This window comes from Micromys minutus, assembly GCF_963924665.1.
Source record: "Micromys minutus genome assembly, chromosome: 7".
Lineage (NCBI taxonomy): Eukaryota > Metazoa > Chordata > Mammalia > Rodentia > Muridae > Micromys > Micromys minutus.
The window spans coordinates 1,275,960-1,288,707 of NC_137976.1; the positions used below are offsets into that span (position 1 = coordinate 1,275,960).

Sequence of the window (12,748 nt, forward strand, 5' to 3'; positions counted from 1 at the left end):
GCTGCCTTCTTTGATGTAGCTATCCATTGATCATCTCTCCTGTAAGTTTGTTCCCCTGTTCTTTCCTCTCCTTTTCTCCTTCCTCCTCCCCATCTCCTCTTCTTCCTCCCCATCCGTCCTTCCTTTCTTTCTGTTTCTCCCTCTTTCTTCTCTAGCTCTTTCATTTTTTGCTGTTTGTTTGTTTCAACCAAAACCACCTTTTATCCCAGCCTCCTCTTGCCTGTTGCACTGTTCTGTGCTCTGTTCAAATAACTCTAATTACTGACAGAGTCATCTCTTTTGCTTCAAAATTGTCGTTCTCCTTGTGAGTTGGATCACTTCAGAAAGACTTGAATTTAAAGCTTCATGACATTTTTTAAATGAATTCTTACAAGGATCCATGCTGACTATGTAGGTTTTAACTCCCATCTGGCTCCAGACCAGCACTTAGCGCTCCCTACAAGCTGGACTGCAGTTTTTATTATTTTAAAGTATCTGCCTCCCCTCATTTCCTTCTCTGGGCTGTTTGAGGAGCAGTGTAGGCTTTAGTGTGTGGCCGAGCAGCAGTGAGAAAGACAACGACTCAGTGAAGGAAGAAGTAATGAGTATCAAATGAGCACCCAAGAAACTTTGCAGAAGCACCCAGACACAGGCTGACCCAGAACTCTGCAGCATCTGAGCATTCGTTCTGCACTTATCTGAACTTATCTTCCTCCCCAGCCACTGGGGCGAGCCTTCCAGGCAGGAAGGAGAGCCGTCTCTGTGGCTCACTATGTCGCCAGCTGGTAGTGGCAAGCTTGGTGTCTGCTGTCTCAACTGCATAAACTCCAAGCACGCTCTTCTTTCATCCCAGCCCACATGCATCCTAGAAGCGAAGTCTGGGACTCGGGTTCAGATGCAAGGATGGTACCTGTTCTCCATCCCACCCCCTGCCTATCATCACCCTGGTCAGCAGACTCCCTCACCCTGAGCCTCCCCACTGGTCTTGTGCCCTGCTACCCACAGGACTCCAAGCACCTTACTTTGTCAGAACAACAGGGAACCCAGTTGCTACAGCCCTCAGGCCATACTGAGGAATGTGTGGAAAGAAGCGTGAGGTAATCACACCTCAAACTGGCAATACAGAAGGCTGCTGCCCTTCAACCACACATTCACTCTTTGCTCTCTCCTCCCTCAGAGAGGGGGGAATATTCTTCTCATCCCTAACTGACGATAGAGATATCTCTGGAATTATGATCTAAGAAGAAGATTGACTTGCAGAGTTAGGATCAATTTTTAATTGGTCATCCAGTTTTAGAAACTGTTGCTTTGACCCTGAGGCCTAAGGTCAAGCCCGCCTGTCCACTGGTCTCTGCTTTTATATCTGGTACAGATAGTATATGGGAAAATGACTGGCTGTGAACAAACCCCAGGAGACCCTACGGAGGAAGGTGGAGAACTCCCCTCATCCTGGGGCTGTGGGCCAAAGTGAACCCAGAACTGGCTATCAGTGTTGATTTAAGATAAGTTTCAAAGTGGAGTGGGGCAAAGAGTGGATAGAAGAAAGCAAACAATTCGGTAGTTTAGAAATGACAGGGTAGGGTCCTAGTTTGCTTTCTGTTATGGTGACCTGTCACCAGAAGCAGCACAGGAGATGATAGGCTTTATTTCAATTTCCACATCACAGTCCACCTTTGAGGGAAGTCAGGGCAGGAACCTGGAGGCAGGGTCTGATGCTAAGGCCACAGGGAGTGCTGCTCACATGCCTGTTCCTCATGGCTTACCTTCTTATATAGCCTAGACCCACTGCCCAGGAGCCGCACTGTTCACAGTGGGCTGGACTGTCCTGTATCGATCACTGATCAAGAAAATGTCCCACCGTCCTCCCCATAGACCAGCCCAACAGAGGCATTTTCTCAGTTGAGTTCCATCTTCCCACATGGCCCTTGTTTGTGTCAAGTGGGCGAAAGTCTAATCAGCGAGGTATCGTGCATGCCAACCGCCCTTAAAAACCCAATATCTAGTATAAGCAGGTGCTTGCACAGGGTGACTGTTCAGAAAACAACTCCCTTGTCTGGTTTTTCAGTCCCCAAGATTCTTAGGCTCATAGACATATTCTGGAGTCGGTGGTAAACATGTGGTCATTCCAAAGGCCCAAGCATAGAACCTCAGATTCGTAAATTGTGTCCTTGGCCGTCATCACAGGCGTGAGAAGTGTTGAATCAGGACTCAGAGCACACACATCTGCCATTGCTGCAGGACCACAAGAGCTGACTTGCTATGCACCTTTATTCTTTTTTAGCACAATGAGTTCCAAACCCTGAAACATCTGTAGAATCTCAATACCATTCTTATTAGCCCAAACCACCACCCAAGCCAAGCCATGCAAGGAGAGAACACAAACAGAACATGATGTATCAATTTTCAGTAGCGATTTTCATTCAGCGGCATGCACTGGACTCAACCTCCATCCCTCTGTGAAAAAGTAAACACAGTAAATGTATACACAGGGCCAGCTCTGTTTAAATTTAAATATTTACCAAGTATATCATTAATGAGCCGATGTCCGGGGCCAAGGGTAGATTTCTGTGTCCACCCCATGTGGCATGGGAAGGGTTAAAATAATGAACATGAGAATCCGAATAACCCCTTGACCACCCGTCCCCTGAGCTTTGTGTAGCCCGAAAAGCATCAACAGATTTTCCGTTGCTGTGATTAAAAAAAACAAACCAAAACAGAACAACAACAACAAAAACTGTTGACAGAGGCAACTTAAGAAAGAGAGGGTTCTGGTTTTTTGTTGTTGTTGTTTTTGTTTTTTTGGGTTATGGCCTTGGGGGAAAATGTAGTCTGTCATGGTGAGGAAGGCAAAGCAGCAGGCAGGAAATCCACAATGTAGAAGGAGGAAGCTGGTTGGTCAGGCAAGAAGCAGAGAGGTAGACGCAAAGCAATGTACTCCCTCCAGCAAGCCTGCCTGCCTGACATTCCACAACTTTTCTAAATGCAGACACCAGCTGAGAACCAAGGTGTTCAAACAGTGACCTTTTGGAGACATTTGCTCATTCAAACTATCACCAAGAGTATGCCTATATGTGACCGTATCTTGGTGGTGTTAAAGATGGTGTGTGTGTGTGTGTGTGTGTGTGTATGTGTGTGTGTGTGTTCTCACAACCACCATGTTGCCACATAGGAACTGGATGCTTTGTACCCTGTGGGTATATCAGCCCTGCCTAGAGTGCTAAGACCTCAGAATATAGGGATGTGCCTTTGCAGCTTGTATGAGTCAATGAACAGCTTTGTGTCTCCTGTCATGCTCTTTACCCTCACTTTCACCCCACCCTCATCCTCATACACTCCCTCATTCCCAACCCTCATCCCCAACCATCATCCCCAACCCTCATCCCCAACCCTCATTTCCAACCCTCATCCCCAACCCTCATCCCCAAATGTCATCCTCAACCCTCAGCCCCAACCCTCATCCCCAACCCTCAGCCCCAACCCTCATCTCCAACCCTCAGCCCAAACCCTCAGCCCCAACCCTCAGCCCCATCCCTCATTCCCAACCCTCATCCTCAACCCTCAGCCCCAACCCTCATCCTCAACCCTCAGCCCCAACCCTCAGCCCCAACCCTCAGCCTCAACCCTCAGCCCCAACCCTCAGCCCCAACCCTCAGCCCCAATTCTCAGCCCCAACCCTCATTCCCAATCCTCATCCCCACACTCAACCCACCCTCATCCCCAACCCTCACTCCACCCTCATCCCCCAACCCCTCACAGAATGACAGCTCATTTGAGGACAGGAAGATTCTGACACCTCAGAGAACTCTGACATCCCCTATCTCTAACCTTTCGTCCCTCTTAAAAGGGACCCCATTTCTTCTTCTGGGTCTTATGTTCTTTTCTCTCTGTCTTCCCCAATTTCCTCATGCCGTGGAGGAAGTAATATAGATGTCCCAAATGTGACTGGGCATTCACCGATCAGTGCCTCGGTTGTCTTTTTAAAGAGCCCATCTCCAAACACAGTGACATCTGGAGTAACCAGGATTAGGGCTCAGTGAATGGATAGGGTTCAGTTATGAGGACACACTGGGACCCTTGACATTAGTCTTCAAAGAGCTGAGCCCAGAGAGGGGCTGGGCCACTGGAACAGTCACTGGGGGAGGGAATGTCACCCGGGCAGCCATGGGAGGCTACATTCTCCCATTTCATCCTGTGACTAACCCTGGATTTTTCAGTTCCAGGTCCTCCTGCTGGTGTCAAGGCAGCAGCAGCCTCAGCCTCTATGGTCTTCGTGTCCTGGCTGCCCCCCCTGAAGCTGAATGGCATCATTCGGAAGTACACCGTGTTCTGCTCCCACCCCTACCCCACCGTAAGTGGTGAATAACCAGTCGCTTTCCCAGAGTCTCCCAGGACTTCATGGCAGATGCTCTTCCCCATCTTCCTCCCACTTGGCCTCCTTGGTGGTTTTTTCTTGTCATGTTGTCTCCACATGCAAAGCAAAGTTCTCATTCGCACCTCACTCCAGAAGACTCCTGCTTTATTACACAGGATGGGATGTGGTCGCCCAGAGCCATTGTTTATCTGGCTGCTTCCCAGGCACTGCCAGCGGCTTATCAAAATCCGAGTGCATGGGCCGTAATTGTGCCTTAATTGTGCCTTAATTGATAGTCAGTGGATAGCACCTATTGATTGCACTGACAGGCTCCACATTAAATGTACTTACTCCTTCCCTCCTTTCTTCTCCCCCACCTGCTCCTGCCCTCCTCCTCCCTTCCTGCCCTATACCACACTGAGTAAGGACTATGAGGCCACCCCTGCTGTGCAAGGCATGACTGAGGGGGACATGTGCCCTCCACAACAGAAGCTGTGGGCCTAGGGAAGGCGCCGAGATCAGAATACACACCACTTAAAACTGGGTTTATTTATTATCACTACTGCTCGAGACGCTGGATAATAACTACCAATTCAAACTTTCCACGGGCAGATACCAAGGCATGTCAGAAAAAAAGGGAATTTGGGAGAGAGGAAAATATAAAAATAGCAACTCAGATTTACAATGTTTTCGTGGAGATTTTAAGGCACTGTCAAAATGAAGGAATCATGCCCAGTCCGCTTTTGTATCTCCTCTTCCTGGCATAAAACATAAAAACATGAAGTCAGGCCACAGAAGTGGTTCGGCTGTGTTTTTGTGCAAGCATGGGGACCTGAGTTTTGGTCCCCAGTACCCACAAGGCACCAGGTATGGCAGCACAAATAATTCCAGCTCTGGAGAGGCAGAGCTGTCATATCTTTGGAACTTAGTGGACAGCCAGTCTGGCTGAGTCTTTGTGCAACTGTGTCCTAGTGGGGTTTCTGTCGATGTGCATTGTGAGTCAAAGCAACCTGAGGAGGGAAAACGTTTTATTCTGAGTCACTGTGCATCACAGAGGGAAGCCAGGGCAGGAACAGAAGGCAGGAACTGCTCTTTCTGTCCCCACAGACCTCCACCAAAATCCTGTAGATTTTGTCCCATTGCAACTGGCTAGTTTCATGGAGCCTACCATCTCAAGACAAGGGTCAGAACTGCCTTCTTCCATAAGACTGAAGGATATCACCAATCCGTCTACGAGTCCTCTCACTAAAGAAATGTGTTTTCCCAAATCCAGACTGTCTTGGAGTATCAAGTCTGAGGTCTGGTGTGGAGACAGCACGAGTAGGTAGGAGCCAGGGGATTTGTGTGTGGCCAGGGCAGCTGCAGCTCCTGCTGAGACAGTCATGGGTGTGTCCTGTGTGTACTGCTACCTGCCTCTGCCATGAAGTGCAGGTTTAAATCCAGGACTGTTGGAGCCAGAATCCAAACTGTGGGTTCTTTATGTGTCAGGAGTGCTGTTGCCAGCCAGTGCACCCCTCTTAAGCCTCAGAGAGCAAAGCTAGCCTTCCAGCACAAGGGAATGGAACATGTGCTTGCCATTGTCTTCCTCTGCAAGGGTAGGGCATGAGTCACCACAGCTCCTGCCTTTAGCCTTGGTCTTAACAAGTTTAGAGTTCAGCGAAAGAGAAAGAAAATCACCTCTGAGAGGCAGAACACCCACTGTCCACTCACACAGCTTCCTTTTTTTCCATCCAGTCATCATTCACTCATTCACCCATTTCTTGAAGCTGTCAGCTTCCTTAATCTGATTCCAGCAAGCACCAAAGGATACTGCCAGAGCTCAGAGAACAGCTGCCCCCCCCCCAACAGCTGTTATGGTACATGTGTGCTAAAGATGCCATGCTACACAACAGGGCCTGAAGAGGTGGCTCTGCAAAGCTACAAGGATACCAAGTCGATCTCAAGAAGCTATGGTAAAAGCTAGGCATCACAGAGCATGTCTGTAATCCCCATGTTGGAGAGACAGACTGGCATATGCCTGGGCTCACTGTCTGGCCAGCTAGCCTAACCAGCAAGTCCTAAATCCAGCGAAAGATTCTGACTTAGGAAATCTAGGTGGACAAGAAATAGTACTTGAGGATTAACGCGGACAGTTGACCTTTGTCCTATGAATGTATAAGCACACACACACACACACACACACACACACACAGAGAGAGAGAGAGAGAGAGAGAGAGAGAGAGAGAGAGAGAGAGAGAGAGAGAGAGAGAGAGAGAGTTGGGGCTTTTGTGGTTGGTATATCAATCCAGTGGCACTACACTAAAGAAAACAGGCTTTCTCTTTCTGAGAAGCTATAATTGTGAATCGTTTCTTGGTTGAACTTTATGCCTACTTCCCCTTCTGTGCCCTAGGATGTTTGGCTGTCTTGAGCCCGTGCAGCAGGTCTTGTGTGTGCTGCCACGATCTCTGTGAGTTTGTATGTGCATCAGCCTGGTTGTGTTGGGAAGACTGTTTTCTTAGAGTTATCCACCCCTCTGGGTCTTACAGTCTTTCCTCCTCCTGTCCCACCTACATCTCTGAGCCTTGAAGGGAAGAATTTGATAAAGACAGTTTGTTTAGGGCTGAGGGCTCCAAAGTCTCCCATTCTCTGAATACTGTCCAGTTGTGAATCTCTGTGTTGATTATTATTTAGCTGGATGGTGTTCAATTTTCTTCTCTGCCAGAGGTCTCAGGTTCACGTAGCAGCTCACAAACACCTATGACTCAGGTTCCAGAGGATCTGATGTCCTCTTCTGCCCACCCCCAGGATCACCAAGCAGGCAGGTGGCATACAGACATGCATGAGGCAAAACACATCATCAGGATCAACCTGATGGAGGTTGAACATTGCAATGACCTGTGGGTATAAAATATATCGTCAAGAATGGTCCCGTTGCTGTGCTGACTTAGCAGAATAGTAGTAGGCTTTTCTGGGACCCATGACATGTCTAATCTCATATTATTGGCCTCCTCAACAGTATCAGGGGTGGGTTCCATCTCATTGCGTGGTTTGTTACTTCGGTGGCATTGGCACCACTATCACCACCGTGGGCATATCTCACCGGCAGGTTGCTATCGTAGCTCACAGGATTCATAACTAGGTGAGAGTTGTGATCCTTTCCTCCTCCAGTGGCATTCTTAGCAGCTCCCAGCACTGTGGACGCCAGTCAGAAAATAGAAGGTCCGTTTCCTTTTTGAGAGAGCATTTCTGCTATGTGTAATAATGAACAGCAGAGGGCAGCACACGCTCTGGTCATTTTTTTTTCTCATGCCTCAGTCTGGTGGTTTTTTGCACTCCTTGAAATGATTTCATAGTTGAATGTAGAACAGGGGAAGATAAATCAGGACATGGTGTGCTCTCTAATTTGATCTTCTTTCATGAGTCCCTTGGTACGGCTCCTCGGTGATGTCTCCCCCTGTCCCACCCCCAAGATCTCTAGCACTAAAGAGGATCTCTCTAGGAGTCTCTTACTAAAACCTCCTTAAGAAAAGAGGTTTGTTCCCCAATGCATATCACACCAATCTAACAACAGGCAGTAATATCTATTTTCCCAGTTAAAACCTGCAAAAGACAACATCACCGGAGACCTCGGATGTAGCCAGGCATGTCTCACTAACTGTAAATTAACTAGGTTTGTTCTCTGGCTGCCTAAAAGCAGAGAGCTACGAAAAGACTCTTCTCACCTCAGAAGCCCAGAAAATGCACCAAGACACTAACTAGCCTCCAACCATAGAGGGTGACAACAGTACAGACCCCAAGTTCATGTGATTGGAACCCCAGATGTCGGCTATAACAAGCAACAAGAATGACAACTCAGACACTATCGTGGACAATAAAAACAGAATTGTGGTAACTTTTAACAGACTTACATTAGGGGCCACAGTGGTGGCTCAGTGGTTAAGAGCACTTGCTTCTCTTGCAGAGGTCTCAGATTTGATTCTTCACACCCACAGAGCAACCCACAAACACTTGTGACTCAAGTTTCAGAGGATCTGATGTCCTCTTCTGGCCTCCAAGGGCACCGAGCAGGCAGGTGGAACACATAAAGGAAAATAAAAAATCTTTTAAAGTCTCATACTAGAAAGTGGCCAAGCTTCGTTTTTCTTAAAATTCCTCTGTCTATAAAAATCTATCTGTGAAAAATACATTAAAAGGCACTAAGCTATAGAAAACCATCTACTTCATAATGCTAAATTCAGAAACATGAAGTTAAGCAGCAGAAATTTCTCAATGATGAAGAATAAATATCAAAAGCATGAAAATTATATCGTCCATGATCTGTGAATCCCATTGATCATTACCAACTCAGATATATTTAGGTTTTGTTTTGGTTTTCATTCTGAGGGAAGGATTCATATATCCAAGCTGGCCCCAGATTCGCTGCATAGCTGAGAATAACCTTGATTTTGTCCGCATATCAACTTCTCAATACTGGCATGTGCTGGAATCTACCCCAGGGCTTCCTACATTCTAGGCAAACACCTACCAGTGAAGTACAGTCGGATTCCTTGTGGTAGCCTTTTTAAAAAATTCCTATATAAACTGTTACCCAATTCCTGCAGGAGCTGAGGCTAGCCCTCAGCTGACTTCAGACAGTGAAGCTTTCCTCATTCCAGAGAGAGGTAAGCAGGATTCTGGGCAGTGAAGACTGTGATTCTCACCAGGTCCCAGCCCAACCACGACAGCACTGCTTATAGAGCAACCTCAGCTGAGGACATAGGTGGGGCTTCAGGGAACAGCATCAGTGGTGTCTAAGTAATCTCCGGGTGGTAGTGATGAGTGGCTATGTCCACTGTGCCTCTTGCAGCAGCCTCTGTGGGCTCACAGCAGAACTCCAGTGTGCCTCCAGCTTTACTGAGAGCAGGGCCTTGTGATGTAGCTGCAGTCCAACATTCTCTCTTTAACCCTTTCTGTGTTCTTCCCTATCTCCCAGCATTATCACATCTCTATCTCCCATCTGTTATCACAATTTTACTATCACCTGAAGCTGAGTCCACATTTTTATATCTAACCCTGACAACCTTTTTCTCAATAATTATTGTATTAATTATTGCATTTAATTCCTTGAGAACTGTATATAATGTATTTTGATCATATTTGGCCTTCCAGCCCAACTCCTTCCAGATATACTTCCTTCCTCTCTACCCACTCAACTTCCTGCCCTCTTTGGAAAAAAAAATTATTGAGTTCAATTTGTGCTGGGTGTGGGCCCAGCCCCTAGAGTATGATCTACCTACCAGGGGCCATACCTTTAACAAAAATTGACTCTCCTTTTCCAGCAACTAGCTCCTCAGATGGTGATGGGACTTTGTCTGGCTCGGGTACACGCTGTCCCAAGTGGTACAAAATCATATGGGCAACTGTCAGGTCGTGTCGAGAAAACATGGCTTCATCACGATTATCTACTACCTCTGGCTTTAAAAGTCTTTCTGTTCTCCTTTCCCTGATGGTCCGAACCTTGAGGGGACTGAGTATGGTATAGACATCCCATTTAGGGCTAGGCATTTTGCAGTGTCTCATTCTCTACACACTGTCCGGCTTGTGTGGTTAATTAACATTTACTACAATAAGATAACACCTCTGATGAAGGCTGAGAGGTGCATTAATCTACAACTATCACAATAAGTTAGTAGGAATCAGTACAACACTGTGCTAATTTGTCAGAATAACAGCAGTAGGTACTTCCCTGGGACATATAACATCTCTAGCCATAGGATCTTGGCACCACCACCCCAGCAACGGGTTTCATTTTGTACAGCACGGAGTCCTATTTATCTGACTTCCTAGCTGCTCACATCCTGAGCAAGAGGCCACCTGTATGCCACTTCCAATATGGCAGACCCAGCTCAACCTCACTGCCCCACCATTCCTGTTCCCTGGGGTTGTTAACATTCTAGCCATGGTCTTAGCTTCCAACTGGAATCCAGACTTAGGTTTGACCACTCATCCACCATTCCTTATCAGATTGGCCAATTACCAAGTCATCATCGACTCATCTATTTAACAAATGCAGGAAGGGATAGAACACTACCCCACACCCACGCACTGAGCCAGGCTTTGTACTTATGCCTCAGCAGAAGCTGAAGTGTGCTGCGTGCAGCCAGACTGCGCATCAACTGTCTGTGCCAGCAAATGGCTTTCCTCTCTCATGCTCTGGGACACTGTGAGCTGAGAGCAACTCAGTTCTGTGTTATATTCACTCCAGAAAACACCTGGGCAGGTCTCATAATAAAGGAAATGCAGTTCCAGAGAGATTGATGAGGGGATTAAATGGTTCTCCAAAAAACCACTGGCCAGATATCACTTATAGTCTTACCCACCCAGAAGGACCGCAGCTGAGGCACCGTCAGAGCATCTGCACAGAGATCCCAGGGAAGGCAGAAGGAGCCAGTGCAGGTCTCTCTGTTCTGTGATGTGTAGCTGAGGGTGACCCAGTGCACTACAGTGAGGGGGAACAGGTGAGGGCTGTCTCCTCAAACAATGACCAGAGCTGGCTTCCTGGGATATCAGGAACAAGAGCAGGGTCTGGGGAGACCTTGAACTGGTAAAGCAATTGAGGATCTGAGGTTTGATCCCCAACACTCAGGTTAAAAGCTGGGTGGTGGTTTGTATCTGTTGTTTGCAGAATTGGTGATTACAGAGAAAGAGAGACAGGAAGATCCCAGGGACTGAGCAGTCTAGTGTAAAAGCTGAGCACTAAGTCCTATTGGCAGGCAGTTTCACAAAAAATAAAGGAACTCCCAAAGACTGCCACTAAACGTTGACCTCTGGCCTACATAAACACATGTGCCACTTACAGACATGCATGTATGTATACCCAGACTTCACACATGCACATGCACATGCAGACACATGTAAACACTCACAACTGTGAGTGCACACACATGCACATGCATGTGAATATATACACAATAAGTACGCACACACATGCACATGCATGTACACACATGCACACACAGATGCATACACACAATATGCATTTTATTGCACACACATGCATGTACACACATGTATACACATGTGAATACACACATAATATGCACACACATGCAACACATATGCATGCACACACATGCACATGCATACAAAGGGATACTAAGCAGAGGAGGCAAATCTACTAAGCACCATGGCACTCTGGGAGTTGTCTCTCTGCAAAATCTTTGTAAATGGTGGCCCTGGTCCCTATCTTCCGCACTGTACACTTTAATAAATAATATTTATACCAGTTACTTCTAGTGAGTTCCTCATGGAAGAGCTACTCTAGTGCCACCCTTACTTAACTGAGTCTGAAAGAGAGACAGTGCAGCTGACCGACATCATCTAGCTTCACCCTGAAGCCCCCGGTCTCTCCCGAGAAGTCAGCCTCACGAGCCTCAGTGTTCCCCGAACAATGGGGTCAAAGCCACAGTTCTATGGCATTGACCTTGTGCTTTAGTGTGACGGTTTGAATAAGAATGGCCCTGTAGACTCAGATATTTTCACCCAGTCCCCAGCCTGTGGAACTGCTTGGGAAGGATTGGGAAATGTATATCCTTGTTAGAGAAGCCGTGTCAATGGGGGTGAGGTTTGAGGCTTCAACAGGCCAAGCCATTCTCAGTTACAACCCCTTTCTCAGCTTTCTCCTTGCTGATAAAGATGTAAGCTCTCTGCTATTGCTCCAGAACCATGCCTGCCTGCCTTCTGCCTGCTGCCTGCTGCCACGGTCCCTACCATGATGATCATGGACTCTAACCCTCAGGAGCACTGGACCTTAACTAACTCTTCTTTTTTTGTTGACTTGGCCATGATTCTTTGTCCAGCAGTTGAATAATAAGACAGAGCTCCACATGGGCATAGCTCGACCTTTACTCATCGGTGCTCCTCATGGGCATGGCCTAGACATGTTCTGTCTGCCCATCATCACACTATGACCATTGCCATGGTTTGGCTGAAGTGTCCTCTTGACCAACCTTTGAAGACTTTCAAAGATTCTGTCTTTGAAAACATCTGATCTCTTTGGCTTGGCCTGATACAAGCATATTGTTCGATTTAAAGAATTACTAGGCCAGCAAATATCTTTCAACTAAGAGTAATGGAAATCCATATTAACCCTTTTTGGTGCTGTATATTATGCCTAGATTATTGCCATTACTAAGAGTAATCATCGCTGAGTTTCTTTTCTTCTGGGAGAAACTGTATGACACTAAGCTTGTTCTTTGTGTGGAAGTCACTGAATGGGTGACAGCCATGAATGAAACTAATAGTACACCTTTGACAGATAGGTAATTAGGGTGGCAGGTGCTATGACAATGGGGACAGGAGAGTAAAGGAAGGCATATGGTTAGAAAAAAACCTAGGAAGGGAAGAAGCTGTCATGTCAATTCTAACGGGACAATGACCTTGATTCTAGGCCGTCTCTT

General features: G+C 47.0%; 1 protein-coding gene across 2 annotated transcripts in view; it reads left to right on the forward strand.

Annotated features, from left to right (window-relative positions):
* Positions 1 to 12,748, forward strand: part of DSCAM (DS cell adhesion molecule) — a gene marked incomplete at both ends in the record, with an annotated part of 537,449 nt that overhangs the window by 451,618 nt on the left and 73,083 nt on the right. For both annotated transcript variants that reach the window (XM_080919460.1, XM_080919459.1), the window contains one exon: positions 4,194 to 4,327. In XM_080919460.1, the coding sequence (XP_080775586.1) occupies positions 4,194 to 4,327 (134 nt within the window). The remainder of the gene's footprint in view (positions 1 to 4,193; positions 4,328 to 12,748) is intronic.